General features: G+C 39.7%; 1 protein-coding gene across 3 annotated transcripts in view; it reads left to right on the top strand.

Moving 5' to 3' along the window:
• The window catches only part of XYLB (xylulokinase), a 384,016-nt gene that overhangs the window by 29,897 nt on the left and 335,713 nt on the right, over positions 1–18,406 (top strand). For all 3 annotated transcript variants that reach the window (XM_053713791.1, XM_053713790.1, XM_053713792.1), the window contains 4 exons: positions 401–487; positions 563–691; positions 2,020–2,085; positions 3,144–3,216. In XM_053713791.1, the coding sequence (XP_053569766.1) occupies positions 401–487; positions 563–691; positions 2,020–2,085; positions 3,144–3,216 (355 nt within the window). The remainder of the gene's footprint in view (positions 1–400; positions 488–562; positions 692–2,019; positions 2,086–3,143; positions 3,217–18,406) is intronic.

Raw genomic sequence — 18,406 nt, 5'->3', positions numbered from 1 at the left:
CTTTATAATTAGAAGCCAAAGAAAAGATCATTTTGAATCTTACTAGGTTTTTAAAGTGGTGATTTTGAATTGATTACAATTAATGAGTTAATTTAGGGAATTAGTTTAAATGTCTTTGGATTGTAATATGAGTGTTGTAGGTATGGAATTTTTACACTTAGAAAAATGTAAGTGAAAAACGGGGAGGAAATGTTATAGCAGTAATTTTACAGTAGATCTTAAGGTTACATATTGTGATGTCATCAGACAAGCAAATTAGAGTGAACCATACAGGTGTTGTGGCTGCTACTAGCGCACAATAAAAATGCAGTTTTATTATTTTACATAAAGCCCGTAATGTAACAAAACATTCTGAGAAATGGGAATTTAAATTATTTTGTTACTTTTCTAACAACTACAGCAACATGGCAGCGTTTATTGGAAGAAGGGTTCCCAAGGCCTTTTAAACAATTTGGCATCTAACCTTCCATTACACGAACTGTTAAAGGTACGGTGTTGTATTTTCTTTTACAAATGTTATTACTAATTCGTCATGCATCTGTTTTTATAATTTCTTCTTTAGTCTTGTTTTTCACTTACAGACAGCCCCATATGGATGGATTCCAGTACGACTGCAGAGTGCCGTTACCTGGAAGAAGCAGTTGGGGGAGCTCAGGAATTGGCCAATATTACTGGGTCACGAGCATACGAGGTATTAGTATTGCTGAATGTTAAGACTACGTTTTCTAATGTAGGTGACTGAGCTAGTCAGAATGGCTGACTTTAAAGCATTAATTTACAGGTCTCTGGGCCTCACTATGAATAGGAACAATGTATTTTTAAAGAACAATGGAAACATTTTAGTTTGTTTTAGAGTTGTTAAGAAGAGAATTTGTGTCATAGCTGTTTATGGAACAGCATTAAAGGGATGTAACACAAAATTTAATTGCTCGAGTATGTTTCAGATTTGTATAGAATCATTTTTAAAGTAAGCAAAATTCTTCTAATAAATGTATCCAATACAATTTCATCGAGCCAGCTAGGACCTAACACTGAGATCATGTGTATTGCACAAATGCTTCCATTCAAAATGGAACAAACGCATGTGCATTTCAGTTTTGAACGTTATCCCTTTAAATGGACCTGGGAATGGTTTTAGTTGACCATAACAAGCAGTTTGGGTATTTCATTTTTGTACATTGGTGCATTTGTATACAGAAAACATCATTTTAAAATATGTAAATAAGGGTCATATGTTTAGATGAAGCCTTTAGTGAGACAGCCTAAACTGGTGGTTCTAGACCATGAATATATATGGGATCCTCTGGACAGGGCAGTAGTGAGCCAGCTGCATTTAGGAGCCGCATGAGTGACTTAGCTCTGTTGCATTCAGTGTGTAACATATGGGAAGAGGTAGAGGAGTAGGAAAGTGCTATAAACATTTTGTACTGTAAATTTGATATGACAAGCTCCGGTGTATGAACTGTAAAATATTTCCATAGTGTACATATAGGGATCCTGAAACAAAAGGCCCTGTGTAATTAGACATCTCTGGCCTAGTTGTGCACAGGTGATAAATATACGAGCTCATTATTGCTTGTCAGCAAACACATTGCTGCTTATTAGGCGCTGCTCAAGATTGTTGTGATTGGCTGTACTGGTTTTCCAAGTTTGCACTATGTAGAGTGGTTGCAACAACTTTAACATGTGACAATCAAGTACAATTCTCATTCAAAAGAATGTGTCCTTAGGCAGTTGCCTATATTGCCTACTGTGAACTCAGACCTTGTGCACATGCTGTACAATATGAGAACATGACTGTACTCTTCGTCTTCTTCCTATTATTATTATTGATGTGTAATGTTAAAATATCTTTTTTTTATTGATACGTATTATTGCCATTACTTATATGCAAATATTTTCTTTTTTTGTTTTATAACCTGAGAAAACATACATGCCCTGCACTAAACTAACTAAGGAATACTCTATTGCTTTACTACATGGGGATTTCATACAAGTAATTTAAATGTCATTTTTTAGCGTTTTACAGGAAATCAGATTGCAAAGATTTACAAGGCGAGACCAGAGGTTTACCATGATACAGAGGTGAGTAGCGATTGTCTCGTACCTGCTAACTGTCCATCTTGTAACAGCAAATCCCCCAGTCCCACTAAGCTCTTTAAATGTCTCTTTTTGTAGAGCTTTAACATTTTAATAGAAATAAGAGTTTTAGCTCGAACCCTACTGTCTTTCTCATTTGTTGATTTTTTTCTTTGTGTGACAATGAGACCAAGAGTTTATGTAGAACATACTATTTAGGTCCATATCTGTCACTAACTTCTGATAATTGTCTACAAGAGATGAAATTTTAGGATCAGTCAAAATAACCTTTAACCACTTAAAATATAGGCATCCAGTCCTGGGGCAGTGGTTGGGCAATCTAAGGCTTAGCCTTGTAGATTGGAAGCTATGCCTGGGCTTTTTCAGGTGTGGTTTTATAAGAAATACAGAACATACATAGCGGTTGAAACTAAATGGGAGGAGGTATAGCTGGACATAGGTCCCAACCTGGTATAATGTTTAGATTAATGTAAGGTCTGCTATACAGACAATGACCTGTGAAAATCAACCTATTGGTCAAGGGGTTGTGGTGAAGATACATATTTCACCTTATAGTAACACACTAGTTAAATCTACATGTTAAAAACTGATAGTATACACAACTATGTCACCCCCAAAAGTTTATCTTTAACACAATGATTAACAAACATATAGTGCTGAAAAATGTAGCTGTGCACACAAACATATACAGAAACACACACACATTATATATATATATATATATATGTATATATATATATATATATATATATATAGACACAAATGTGAACACGCGCATATGCATACTTACTCACGCACATATATACTCACACACATATACACACATACAAAATACATATACATAGATACACTAACACACAGCACACACAGACATATACGCACATACGTGTACACACACGCATGCACACAATTACACTCACTACACCAATGCGCGCACACATACACATATATATGCGCAGACAGATACACACATACATATTTACATAAATCATTTTTCTAAATGTACTGTTTTCCTTTTCCTTTTTTTTTTTGTTTTTTTCCAGAGAATTTCTTTAGTTAGCAGTTTTGCTGCCTCGCTTTTCCTTGGGGATTATGCACCTATTGATTACAGTGATGGTAAGTGATTCTCTATTGTTGTGGGTTTGTTGTTCCTTTTTTCTTATTAATGCCACTAACTTATTAGTTTAAACCATGAAAAACAGACCAGATCATTTTGTATACCAAGAAAAGTAATTCCCAATTGTAAAATTGTATCCAAATGTATTTCCATCTGTAATTCACAGTAACACTCTAAGAAAAAGTACAATCATGAAAAAGGCACAAGCACTGAAAGCTCATCGGACGTTTTGAGCTAACACTCTTGTTCATTAATCTCAACTGGTATAGTTGGGCAATATAAAAAAATATATAATATTATATATATATATATATATATACTAGTCCTAAAGCTCGTTCACACGGGCCATTTTTTGCAGTACAGTGGTCCCACCCCTGGCGTTCTCTCCCTCCCACTCTCTTTTGCTTTCTCTCTCTCCCCCCTCTCTTTTGTGCTCTCTCCTCCTATCTCTCTCTCTCGCTCCCCTCTCTCTCTCTCGTTCCCCTCTCTCTCTCCCCCCTCTCTCTCTCTCGCTCCCCTCTCTCTCTCCCCCCTCTCTCTCTCTCCTCTCTCTCTCTCTCTCTCTCTCTCCCCTCTCTCTCCCCTCTCTCTATCTCACCCCTCTCTCTCTCTCCCCTCTATCTCTCTCTCCCCCCCTCTCTCTCTCGCCTCTCTCTTTCTCTCTCCCCTCTCTCTGTCTCTCTCCTCTCTCTCTCTCCCCTCTATCTCTCTCTCTCCCCCCCTCTCTCCCCCCTCTCTCTCTCGCCTCTCTCTTTCTCTCTCCCCTCTCTCTGTCTCTCTCCTCTCTCTCTCCCCTCTATCTCTCTCTCTCTCTCCCCCCCCCTCTCTCTCTCTCTCCCCCCTCTCTCTCTCTCCCCTCTCTCTCTCTCTCTCTCTCTCTCTCTCTCCCCTCTCTCTCTCTCTCTCTCTCTCTCTCTCCCCTCTCTCTCTCTCCCCTCTATCTCTCTCTCTCTCTCTCTCTCTCTCCCCCCCTCTCTCTCTCCCCCCTCTCTCTCTCCCCCCTCTCTCTCTCCCCCCCCCCCTCTCTCCCCCCTCTCTCTCTCTCCCCCCCCTCTCTCTCCCCTCTCTCTCTCTCTCCTCTCTCTATTTCTCTCTCTCTCCCCCTCTCTCTCCTCTCTCTCTCCCCCTCTGTCTCTCCTCTCTCTCTCTTGCCCCTCTATCTCTCCCCTCTCTCTCTCCCCTCCCCCCCCTCTCTCTCTCCCCTCTCTCTCTCTCTCTCTCCCCCCCTCTCTCTCTCCTCTCTCTCTCCCCCCCTCTGTCTTTCTCTCTCCCCTCTGTCTCTCTCACTCTCTCTCCCCTCTGTCTCTCTCACTCCCTTCTCTCTCTATCTCCCCCCCTCTCTCTTTTTCTGTCCACATCTCCCCTCTTTCTCTCCCCCTCTCTCTCTATCTCTCTCCCTCTCTCTCTCTCCCCCCCCCTCTCTCTCCCTCTCCCCCCCCTCCCCCCCCTCTCTCTCTCCCCCTCTCTCTCTCCTCTCTCTCTCTCTCTCCCTCTGTCTCTCTCTCCCCCTCTCTCTCTCCCCACATCTCCCCCCTCTCTCCACATCTCCCCCCTCTCCCCACATCTCCCCCTCTCCCCACATCTCCCCCCTCTCTCCACATCTCCCCCCTCTCTCCACATCTCCCCACATCTCCCCCCTCACTCCACATCTCCCCCCTCACTCCACATCTCCCCCCTCTCCCCACATCTCTCCTCATCTCCCCACATCTCTCCCCTCTCTCCACATCTCCCCCCTCTCTCCACATCTCCCCCCTCTCTCCACATCTCTCCACTCTCTCCACACCTCCCCCCTCTCTCCACATCTCCCCCCTCTCCCCACATCTCCCCACATCTCTCCCCTCTCTCCACATCTTCCCCCTCACTCCACATCTCCCCCCCTCTCCCCACATCTCTCCACCCTCTCTTGAGCTGTTTGAGCTCTCTCCACGGCCCTTCACGGGCCTTCGCGTTAGGCTCCGCCCCCTTCACGGGCCTTCGCGTAGGCTCCGCCCCCTTCACACTCGGTCACGCCCACTTCTGTTCGGAGCAGTCGGCAGAACAGGTAGGGACTTAGGCCAGGTGTGTTTGTCCTCGTGCTGTCTCTACTGCGCATGACAGCTTCGGACAAACACACTTGGCCTTTTATAGTATAGGATATATATATATATATATATATATATATATATATATATATATATATATATATATAGCAATTTTTAGAAAATAGATAATGAATTCATATGATAATATTTATATCATTATTATTATTATTTGCTTGTGAGAGTGTGTGATAACCTGTTATTAAATAACAAAACACTTTTGAATGTTCCTGAAGTTCATGGGACAGTCCTGTAAGAGGAACTCATACTCATACTTTACTCCTTTCTCTTTAAAGGGATGTTAAACAGTCAGTTTCATTGTTGTAATAAAAAAACACTAAGCGGTTGCTTATACTTAATAGAAACCATTGCCATATGTATTATTCATCCATTTAAATGGATTTTACCTTTTATTTATTATTTTTACACTACATTTGTGCTTCATCACAGCCCTACAAAGAGGGGCCTTTGCAGGAAGGTTTATCTTAGCCTGATGTCATAAAACCTCTAGGCTAGTGAATAGACTAGATAACAGGGAGTCGGATCACAGAATAAAAACTGACACCTAGATTACGAGTTTTGCGTTAGAGGCTGTGCGGTGCTAACAAGCAGTTTTGTCTCACTGCTCACTTACCTACAGCGCTGGTATTACGAGTTTTCAGAAACCCGTCGTTAAAAGACAAGAAGTGAGCGTTGAGCAAAATTTTGCTCATTACCGCACTCCAATACCAGCGCTGCTTAAGTCAGCGGTGACCTGGTCGTACGTGCTCGTACACGATTTCCCCATAGGAATCAACGGGGAGAGCCAGCTGAGAAAAAGTCTAACACCTGCAAAAAAGCAGTGTAAAACTCCTTAACGCAGCCCCATTAATTCCTATGGGGAAACAAAAGTTATGTCTACACCTAACACCCTAACATGAACCCGAGTCTAAACACCCCTAATCTTACACTTATTAACCCCTAATCTGCCGCCCCCGACACCTGCATTATATTTATTAACCCCTAATCTGGCGCTAAGGACACCGCCACCACCTACATTATATTTATGAACCCCTAATCTGCCGCCTCCAATGTCGCCGCCACCTACCTACACTTATTAACCCCGAATCTGCCGCCCCCAACGTCGCCGCCACTATATTAAAGTTATTAACCCCTAAATCTAACCCTAACACCCCCTAACTTAAATATAATTTAAATAAGTCTAAATAAAATTCCTATCATTAACTAAATTATTCCTATTTAAAACTAAATACTTACCTATAAAATAAACCCTAAGCTAGCTACAATATAACTAATAGTTACATTGTATCTAGCTTAGGGTTTATTTTTATTTTACAGGCAAGTTTGTATTTATATTAACTAGGTAGAATAGTTATTAAATAGTTATTAACTATTTAATAACTACCTAGCTAAAATAAATACAAAAGTACCTGTAAAATAAAACCTAACCTAAGTTACACTAACACCTAACACTACACTATAATTAAATAAATTAACAACAATTAAATAAATTAAATTAAATTAGCTAAAGTACAAAAAAACAAACACTAAATTACAGAAAATAATAAACAAATTACAAGATCTTTAAACTAATTACACCTAATCTAATAGCCCTATCAAAATAAAAAAAAGCCCCCCCAAAATAAAAAAAAACCCTAGCCCAAACTAAACTACCAATAGCCCTTAAAAGGGCGTTTTGCGGGGCATTGCCCCAAAGTAATCAGCTCTTTTACCTGAAAAAAAAAAAATACAAAACAACCCCCCCAACAGTAAAACCCACCACCCACACAACCAACCCCCCAAATAAAATACTAACTAAAAAAACCTAAGCTCTCCATTGCCCTGAAAAGGGCATTTGGATGGGCATTGTCCTTAAAAGGGCAGTTAGCTTTTTTGCAAGCCCAAAGTCCCTAACATAAAAATAAAACCCACCCAATACACCTTTAAAAATACCTAACACTAACCCCTTGAAGATCGATTTACCGGGAGAAGTCTTCATCCAACCTGAGCCGAAGTCCTCAATGAAGCCGGGAGAAATCTTCATCCAAGCCGGGCGAAGTGGTCCTCCAGACAGGCAGAAGTCTTCATCCAGACGGCATCTTCTATATTCATCCATCCGGCGCAGAGCAGGTCCATCTTCAAGACATCCGGCGCGGAGCATCCTCTTCAATCGACGTCTTCTTACTAAATGACAGTTCCTTTAAGTGACGTCATCCAAGATGGCGTCCCTTAGATTCCGATTGGCTGATAGAATTCTATCAGCCAATCGAAATTAAGGTAGAAAAAATCCTATTGGCTGATGCCATCAGCCAATAGGATTGAAGTACAATCCTATTGGCTGATCCAATCTGCCAATAGGATTGAGCTCGCATTCTATTTGGCTGTTCCTGAAGTTCATGGGACAGTCCTGTAAGAGGAACTCATACTCATACTTTACTCCTTTCTCTTTAAAGGGATGTTAAACAGTCAGTTTCATTGTTGTAATAAAAAAACACTAAGCGGTTGCTTATACTTAATAGAAACCATTGCCATATGTATTATTCATCCATTTAAATGGATTTTACCTTTTATTTATTATTTTTACACTACATTTGTGCTTCATCACAGCCCTACAAAGAGGGGCCTTTGCAGGAAGGTTTATCTTAGCCTGATGTCATAAAACCTCTAGGCTAGTGAATAGACTAGATAACAGGGAGTCGGATCACAGAATAAAAACTGACACCTAGATTACGAGTTTTGCGTTAGAGGCTGTGCGGTGCTAACAAGCAGTTTTGTCTCACTGCTCACTTACCTACAGCGCTGGTATTACGAGTTTTCAGAAACCCGTCGTTAAAAGACAAGAAGTGAGCGTTGAGCAAAATTTTGCTCATTACCGCACTCCAATACCAGCGCTGCTTAAGTCAGCGGTGACCTGGTCGTACGTGCTCGTACACGATTTCCCCATAGGAATCAACGGGGAGAGCCAGCTGAGAAAAAGTCTAACACCTGCAAAAAAGCAGTGTAAAACTCCTTAACGCAGCCCCATTAATTCCTATGGGGAAACAAAAGTTATGTCTACACCTAACACCCTAACATGAACCCGAGTCTAAACACCCTTTATCTTACACTTATTAACCCCTAATCTGCCGCCCCCGACACCTGCATTATATTTATTAACCCCTAATCTGGCGCTAAGGACACCGCCACCACCTACATTATATTTATGAACCCCTAATCTGCCGCCTCCAATGTCGCCGCCACCTACCTACACTTATTAACCCCGAATCTGCCGCCCCCAACGTCGCCGCCACTATATTAAAGTTATTAACCCCTAAATCTAACCCTAACACCCCCTAACTTAAATATAATTTAACCCCTTAGTGACCGAGGACGTGCAGGGTACGTCTGAAAAAAAAAGGCAGTTAACGCCTGACGACGTACCCTGCACGTCCTCGGCTAAAGTGAGTGCTGGAAGCGATCAAGATCGCTTCCAGGCACTATTACAGTACTGCAGGGATGCCTCGATGTCTGGGCATCCCTGCAGTGCTGTTACGGAGTGCCGGGACCGGAGCGATCACTCCCCCTTGAGTGATCACTTCCGGTTTTGCTCCACGTGGAGCCCGGCAGTGCAGCAGAGCATCGGAAGCGATCGGACACGCTTCCGATGCTCTGCTAGTGTGCTAAGTGCCTCGGTGGGTCGAGGCACTTAGTTAGTATATAAATCAAAGTAAAAATGTAAAAAAAAAATATAATATATAAAATAATAAAGCCCACATATAGCGCCCCCCCCCTCCCCCATGAGGCTTCCAAAATGGCGATGCCCGGTGCATCATGGGGCATCTGGGGGTGTCCCTAGCCTGTCTCACCATAGGGGCAAGCTAGGGTCACCCAATCTGAGCCTTCTTAGAAAAAAAAAAAAATAATAATAAAATACCCCATTTGTCTGATCATGTCAATATTTGTAAATATTGACTCTGATCAGTGTGGATCTCCCTCCCTCTCCTCACTTGCCATTTTGTTGGAGAAAGAGAGAGACCTGTATTTTAGCAGAGAGAGATTTATTTCTTTTATTTGTTAAAAAATTTAAAATCCAAAGGCTCTTTTCAGAGCCATTAACCCCTAGCTTGCCAGTGATCACTATAAATCACTGGCAGTAGCACAGCTGCACTTTTTTTTGCTGTCTGTGCATTTTTTTAGGGGTTAATTTTTGTTGTTGTATTTTTTTTTAAAAACTCAAAGGCTCCTTTCAGAGCCATTTAGCTAATTTAATTTAATTTAAAGACTATTTAACCCCTAGCTTGCCAGTGATCGCTATACATCACTGGCATTAGCATAGCTGTAATTTTTTGCTGTCTGTGCATTTTTTAGGGGTTAATTTTTGTTGTTGTAATTTTTTAAAAACCTAAACGCTCCTTTCAGAGCCATTTAGCTAATTTAATTTAATTTAAATAGTATTTAACCCCTAGCTTGCCAGTGATCGCTATACATCACTGGCATTAGCATAGCTGTACATTTTTGCTGTCTGTGAATTTTTTTAGGGGTTAATTTGTGTTGTTGTAATTTTTTAAAAAACCAAAGGCTCCTTTCAGAGCCATTTAGCTAATTTAATTTAATTTAAAGAGTATTTAACCCCTAGCTTGCCAGTGATCGCTATAAATCACTGGCATTAGCATAGCTCTACATTTTTGCTGTCTGTGCATTTTTTTAGGGGTTAATTTTTGTTGTTGTAATTTTTTAAAAACCTAAACGCTCCTTTCAGAGCCATTTAGCTAATTTAATTTGATTTAAAGAGTATTTAACCCCTAGCTTGCCAGTGATCGCTATAAATCACTGGCATTAGCATAGCTGTACTTTTTTAAAAAAAAACCCAAAGGCCATTTAGTTAATTTAATTTAAAGAGTATTTAACCCCTAGCTTGCCAGTGATCGCTATAAATCACTGGCATTAGCATAGCTGTACTTTTTTTAAAAAAAACCCAAAGGCCATTTAGTTAATTTAATTTAAAGAGTATTTAACCCCTAGCTTGCCAGTGATCGCTATAAATCACTGGCATTAGCATAGCTGTACTTTTTTTAAAAAAAACCCAAAGGCCATTTAGTTAATTTAATTTAAAGAGTATTTAACCCCTAGCTTGCCAGTGATCGCTATAAATCACTGGCATTAGCATAGCTGTACTTTTTTTAAAAAAAACCCAAAGGCCATTTAGTTAATTAATTAATTTTGGTTTTCTGTGACAGATACAAAAATGTCACAGAAAAGATATAGTGTTGAGGAGGCGTATGCCATCCTTGCGTCAGAGTCAGATGCCTCTATGTCTGACTCAGACCCCAATTTTGACCCTGCCATATGCTCAGATACATCATTAGATGCAGTCTCAACTGATAGTGATGTATCTGTGGCTGCTAGCCCCCCTGCCAGCCCCCCTGCTAGCCCCCCTGCCAGCCCCCCTGCTAGAAGGAGGCGTGTTGCTGCCATTGCCGCTGAAGAGTGGGTAACGCCTCATCTCCAGAGGCCAGATATCCCACCCTTCACAGCAAATGCTGGCATAAATATAGATGTGGCAGGTTTTAGCCCCCAACAGTTTCTGGAGGTGTTTCTGGGTGATGATGTATTGGGGAACATTGTCGCCCAAACTAATTTATATGCCCATCAGTACCGTGCTGCAAAGCCTGAAACATATTTGGCAAAGCAGCAATGGGCCCCCATCAATGTGCCAGAATTTAAAAAATTCTGGGCATTGACTATGCTGATGGGCATCATAAAGAAACCCTCCGTTCGCTCCTACTGGAGCAGTAGCCCCATCTGCTCTACCCCCATTTTCTCCCAGAGTATGTCGAGGCAGAGATATGAAATGATTCTTCATTTCATGCACTTCAGCGACAACAGCCTGTGCCCCCCTAGGGAGCATCCCCAATTTGACAGGCTGTATAAAATCCGCCCCCTGATTACCCACTTTTCTGCCAGGTTTGCAGAGGCTTATACACCTGGAAGGAATATATGCGTTGATGAATCCCTGATGAAGTATAAGGGAAGGCTGGGATTCAAGCAGTATATTCCTTCCAAGCGCTCCAGGTATGGGGTAAAGGTGTATAAGCTCTGTGAGAGCGAGACTGGGTATACTCAGGCCTTCCGGGTGTATGAGGGAAAGGATAGCCACCTTGACCCTCCAGGTTGCCCAGAACATATGGGAACCACTGGCAAGATTGTCTGGGACCTGATATTACCCCTAATGAACAAAGGGTATCACTTGTACTTAGACAATTTTTATACAAGTGTCCTTTTGTTCAAGCTACTGTATTGCTTTGATACAGTAGCTTGCGGTACTATTAAAAAGAACCGCAAAGGTTTCCCAGGACAACTTGTACGCACCCGGCTACGAAGGGGGGAGACCTCTGCTCTGCGCCAAGAGGAGCTGTTGGCACTGAAGTACAGAGACAAGAAGGATGTATACCTTCTTACCACCATCCACACAGAGAGGACGGTGGCGGTCTCTGTACGTGGCAGAGCTGAGATCATAAGGAAGCCAGTGTGCATCAAATCTTATAACCGGCATATGGGTGGGGTTGATCTGGCAGATCAGCTGCTGCAGCCCTACCTAATTATGCGGAAGACAAGGGCCTGGTACTAAAAGGTTGCAATTTACCTAATGCAGATTGCAACCCACAACGCTTTTTTGTTGTTCAAAAAAGCAAACCCCGGAATGAAACTGACTTTTTTACAATTTCAGCTCCAGATCATTTCGGGGATTTTGTACCATGATGCACCTGCTCCCCGGGCGGTGATGGGAGAGAGCAGAGTTGGGGCTACTCATTTTATTTTTAAAATCCCCCCTACTGCCGCAAAGCAGAGACCACAAAAAAAATGCAGAGTCTGTACCAAGAGGGGGCAGAGAAGGGACACTGTATATCACTGTCCTGATTGCCCTGGACAGCCTGGACTCTGCATTGGGGACTGCTTCAAGCGGTACCATACAATGGTCAATTTTTAAAAAATAAATAAATTTGCTGTTATTTTTTTTTTGTTATGTTTACTGTTAAATTTTTTGTTATTTTTTTACTTTTAATATGCCAGATTTTTACATTTCACTAATATATTTTTTTTTCTAAAATGGGGCTGTTCTTTTTTTTTTTTTTTACAAAAACCCCTGTCAAACCTATGCATGGGGACATAGGTGTACTCAGGGTGCCTAGCAGAAAACAACCTGTAGTATTTTTTTTGCACTAACTTACAACAGTCTCTCCTAAATCATAGTCAAAAAGCAATGTGTGTGTAAAAATGAAAATTGAAAAAATGCCACCATACACTTTCTCCAATTTTTTTAGCTAAAACAGTTACTTCAAATGCATCAAAGCACACCATATACAATACCTTGGGGTGTCAACATTTCAAAAATATGCACATTCATGGCAATAAATAAAAGTGGGGTTTACAATAGGCCCCAAACTAAAGATAGGCCTATCAGAAGAAATACTCTCACTTAATAACTAAAATCACAAGTCATAAAATTGTAACATAACCTTCCCAAAATCCTGGCAAACCTATGCATGGGGGGCATAGGTGTACTCAGGGTGCCTAGCAGAAAACAACCTGAAGTATTTTTTTGCACTAACTTACAACAGTCTCTCCTAAATCATAGTCAAAAAGCAATGTGTGTGTAAAAATGAAAATTGAAAAAATGCCACCATACACTTTCTCCAATTTTTTTAGCTAAAACAGTTACTTCAAATGCATCAAAGCACACCATATACAATACCTTGGGGTGTCAACATTTCAAAAATATGCACATTCATGGCAATAAATAAAAGTGGGGTTTACAATAGGCCCCAAACTAAAGATAGGCCTATCAGAAGAAATACTCTCACTTAATAACTAAAATCACAAGTCATAAAATTGTAACATAACCTTCCCAAAATCCTGGCAAACCTATGCATGGGGGGCATAAGTGTACTCAGGGTGCCTAGCAGAAAACAACCTGAAGTATTTTTTTGCACTAACTTATAACAGTCTCTCCTAAATCATAGTCAAAAAGCAATGTGTGTGTAAAAATGAAAATTGAAAAAATGCCACCATACACTTTCTCCAATTTTTTTAGCTAAAACAGTTACTTCAAATGCATCAAAGCACACCATATACAATACCTTGGGGTGTCAACATTTCAAAAATATGCACATTCATGGAAACAAATAAATTGGGGTATGTTAAAATACCCCCAAAAAGACAATAGGCAAAGAAAATATGTTAAATGTGAAAAAAAAATCACAAACGCATGTTGGACATTTGGCATTACAACCCCCGAACAAGCCAAGAAACTTATGCATAGGTGGTATCACTGTACTCAGGAGATGTTGGTGAACACATATTGGGGTCTTCTTTGGCAGTAACACATAACAGGAGCTGAGAATTCATGTCTAAAGTACAATGTGTGTGAAAAATAACACACAAAAAATGACTGCCTAATAGTTTGACAAAGAATTAGTGCATGGAAAGTGTTAAAATACCAGCATTTGAAATACCCTAGGGTGTCTACTTTTCAAAAATATATGGTTTGATGGGGGTAAATTACATTGGCCGGCTTCAGAAATGTCCTACATAGGACATGGGTGCATGGGATGTGAAAATTCCAAGTTGAAAAACTGGAATGCGCCCCCTAAAAATAAGGCCTTTTAGCCCCCAGAGAACCCAACACACCTATACATGGGTGGTATCACTGTACTCAGGAGATGTTGTTGAATACATATTGAGGTTTTTTTTGGCAGTAACACATAACAGGGACTGATAATATATGCCTAAAGTACAATGTGTGTGAAAAATAATGCAAAAAAATGACTACCTAAAAGTTTGACAAAGACTAGTGGTTGAATTAGTGCATGGAAAGTGTTAAAATACCAGCATTTGAAATACCCTAGGGTGTCTACTTTTCAAAAATATATGGTTTGATGGGGGTAATTTACATTGGCCGGCTTCAGAAATGTCCCAAATAGGACATGGGTGCATGATGACAGATGTGAAAATTCTAAGTTGAAAAACTGGAATGCGCCCCCTAAAATTAAGGCCTTTTAGCCCCCAGAGAACCCGACACACCTATACATGGGGGGTATCACTGTACTCAGGAGATGTTGTTGAATACATATTGAGGTTTTTTTTGGCAGTAACACATAACAGGGACTGAGAATATATGCCTAAAGTACAATGTGTGTGAAAAATAATGCAAAAAAATGACTACCTAAAAGTTTGACAAAGACTAGTGGTTGAATTAGTGCATGGAAAGTGTTAAAATACCAGCATTTGAAATACCCTAGGGTGTCTACTTTTCAAAAATATATGGTTTGATGGGGGTAATTTACATTGGCCGGCTTCAGAAATGTCCCAAATAGGACATGGGTGCATGATGACAGATGTGAAAATTCCAAGTTGAAAAACTGGAATGCGCCCCCTAAAATTAAGGCCTTTTAGCCCCCAGAGAACCCGACACACCTATACATGGGGGGTATCACTGTACTCAGGAGATGTTGTTGAATACATATTGAGGTTTTTTTTGGCAGTAACACATAACAGGGACTGAGAATATATGCCTAAAGTACAATGTGTGTGAAAAATAATGCAAAAAAATGACTACCTAAAAGTTTGACAAAGACTAGTGGTTGAATTAGTGCATGGAAAGTGTTAAAATACCAGCATTTGAAATACCCTAGGGTGTCTACTTTTCAAAAATATATGGTTTGATGGGGGTAATTTACATTGGCCGGCTTCAGAAATGTCCCAAATAGGACATGGGTGCATGATGACAGATGTGAAAATTCCAAGTTGAAAAACTGGAATGCGCCCCCTAAAATTAAGGCCTTTTAGCCCCCAGAGAACCCGACACACCTATACATGGGGGGTATCACTGTACTCAGGAGATGTTGTTGAATACATATTGAGGTTTTTTTTGGCAGTAACACATAACAGGGACTGAGAATATATGCCTAAAGTACAATGTGTGTGAAAAATAATGCAAAAAAATGACTACCTAAAAGTTTGACAAAGACTAGTGGTTGAATTAGTGCATGGAAAGTGTTAAAATACCAGCATTTGAAATACCCTAGGGTGTCTACTTTTCAAAAATATATGGTTTGATGGGGGTAATTTACATTGGCCGGCTTCAGAAATGTCCCAAATAGGACATGGGTGCATGATGACAGATGTGAAAATTCCAAGTTGAAAAACTGGAATGCGCCCCCTAAAATTAAGGCCTTTTAGCCCCCAGAGAACCCGACACACCTATACATGGGGGGTATCACTGTACTCAGGAAATGTTGTTGAATACATATTGAGGTTTTTTTTGGCAGTAACACATAACAGGGACTGAGAATATATGCCTAAAGTACAATGTGTGTGAAAAATAATGCAAAAAAATGACTACCTAAAAGTTTGACAAAGACTAGTGGTTGAATTAGTGCATGGAAAGTGTTAAAATACCAGCATTTGAAATACCCTAGGGTGTCTACTTTTCAAAAATATATGGTTTGATGGGGGTAATTTACATTGGCCGGCTTCAGAAATGTCCCAAATAGGACATGGGTGCATGATGACAGATGTGAAAATTCCAAGTTGAAAAACTGGAATGCGCCCCCTAAAATTAAGGCCTTTTAGCCCCCAGAGAACCCGACACACCTATACATGGGGGGTATCACTGTACTCAGGAGATGTTGTTGAATACATATTGAGGTTTTTTTTGGCAGTAACACATAACAGGGACTGAGAATATATGCCTAAACTACAATGTGTGTGAAAAATAATGCAAAAAAATGACTACCTAAAAGTTTGACAAAGACTAGTGGTTGAATTAGTGCATGGAAAGTGTTAAAATACCAGCATTTGAAATACCCTAGGGTGTCTACTTTTCAAAAATATATGGTTTGATGGGGGTAATTTACATTGGCCGGCTTCAGAAATGTCCCAAATAGGACATGGGTGCATGATGACAGATGTGAAAATTGCAAGTTGAAAAACTGGAATGCGCCCCCTAAAATTAAGGCCTTTTAGCCCCCAGAGAACCCGACACACCTATACATGGGGGGTATCACTGTACTCAGGAGATGTTGTTGAATACATATTGAGGTTTTTTTTGGCAGTAACACATAACAGGGACTGAGAATATATGCCTAAAGTACAATGTGTGTGAAAAATAATGCAAAAAAATGACTACCTAAAAGTTTGACAAAGACTAGTGGTTGAATTAGTGCATGGAAAGTGTTAAAATACCAGCATTTGAAATACCCTAGGATGTCTACTTTTCAAAAATATATGGTTTGATGGGGGTAATTTACATTGGCCGGCTTCAGAAATGTCCCAAATAGGACATGGGTGCATGATGACAGATATGAAAATTCCAAGTTGAAAAACTGGAATGCGCCCCCTAAAATTAAGGCCTTTTAGCCCCCAGAGAACCCGACACACCTATACATGGGGGGTATCACTGTACTCAGAAGTTGTTGTTGAACACATATTGAGGTGTTTTTGCTCAGTAACATATAACAGGAACTGAGAATCCATGCCTAAAGTACAATGCGTGTGAAAAATAACACACCAAAATGACTACCCAAAAGTTTGACAAAGACTGGTGGTTGAATTAGTGCATGCAAAGTGTTAAAATACCAGCATTTGAAATACCCTAGGGTGTCTACTTTTTAAAAATATATGGTTTGATGGGGGTAATTTGCATTGTCCGGCTTCAGAAATGTCCCAAATAGGACATGGGTGCATGACGACAGATGTGAAAATTCCAAATTAAAAAACTGGAATGCGCCCCCTAAAAATAAGGCCTTTTAGCCCCCAGAGAACCCAACAGACCTATACATGGGTGGTATCACTGTACTCAGGAGATGCTGCTGAAGACATATTGGGGTGTTATTTGGCAGTAACCCTTAACGTTCTCAGTAAATGTATTCTTGAATTGCTATTTTGTCAAAAAATCACCATTTTTTTTTTTTTTTCAAACTTTGGCATAGATTGGTGGTAAAATAGTTGCATGGAAAGAGTCAAAATACTCCATGTTTAATACCTTAGGTTGTGTTCTTTTAAAAAATATATATATGTGAAGGGTTAATCAGGGATTCCTGACAGATATCAGTGTTCCAATGTAACTATCGCTAATTTTTTTAAATTTTTTTTGGAAATAGCAAAGTGCTACTTGTACTTATTGCCCTATAACTTGCAAAAAAAGCAAAGAACATGTAAACATTGAGTATTTCTAAACTCAGGACAAAATTTAGAAACTATTTAGCATGGGAGTTTTTTGGTAGTTGTTGAAGTGTAGGAGATTTTGAGGGTCAAAGTTAAAAAAGTGTGTTTTTTTCAATTTTTTCCTCATATTTTATAATTTTTTTTATAGTAAATTATAAGATATGATGAAAATAATGGTATCTTTAGAAAGTCCATTTAATGGCGAGAAAAACGGTATATAATATGTGTGGGTACAGTAAATGAGTAAGAGGAAAATTACAGCTAAACACAAACACCGCAGAAATGTAAAAATAGCCTTGGTCCCAAACGGACAGAAAATGGAAAAGTGCTGCGGTCATTAAGGGGTTAAATAAGTCTAAATAAAATTCCTATCATTAACTAAATTATTCCTATTTAAAACTAAATACTTACCTATAAAATAAACCCTAAGCTAGCTACAATATAACTAATAGTTACATTGTATCTAGCTTAGGGTTTATTTTTATTTTACAGGCAAGTTTGTATTTATATTAACTAGGTAGAATAGTTATTAAATAGTTATTAACTATTTAATAACTACCTAGCTAAAATAAATACAAAAGTACCTGTAAAATAAAACCTAACCTAAGTTACACTAACACCTAACACTACACTATAATTAAATAAATTAACAACAATTAAATAAATTAAATTAAATTAGCTAAAGTACAAAAAAACAAACACTAAATTACAGAAAATAATAAACAAATTACAAGATCTTTAAACTAATTACACCTAATCTAATAGCCCTATCAAAATAAAAAAAAGCCCCCCCAAAATAAAAAAAAACCCTAGCCCAAACTAAACTACCAATAGCCCTTAAAAGGGCCTTTTGCGGGGCATTGCCCCAAAGTAATCAGCTCTTTTACCTGAAAAAAAAAATACAAAA

Source organism: Bombina bombina, chromosome 5 (genome assembly GCF_027579735.1).
Source record: "Bombina bombina isolate aBomBom1 chromosome 5, aBomBom1.pri, whole genome shotgun sequence".
Lineage (NCBI taxonomy): Eukaryota > Metazoa > Chordata > Amphibia > Anura > Bombinatoridae > Bombina > Bombina bombina.
The sequence above is the reverse complement of the archived record's forward strand: the minus strand, read 5'-3'. Positions and strand labels throughout refer to the sequence as shown.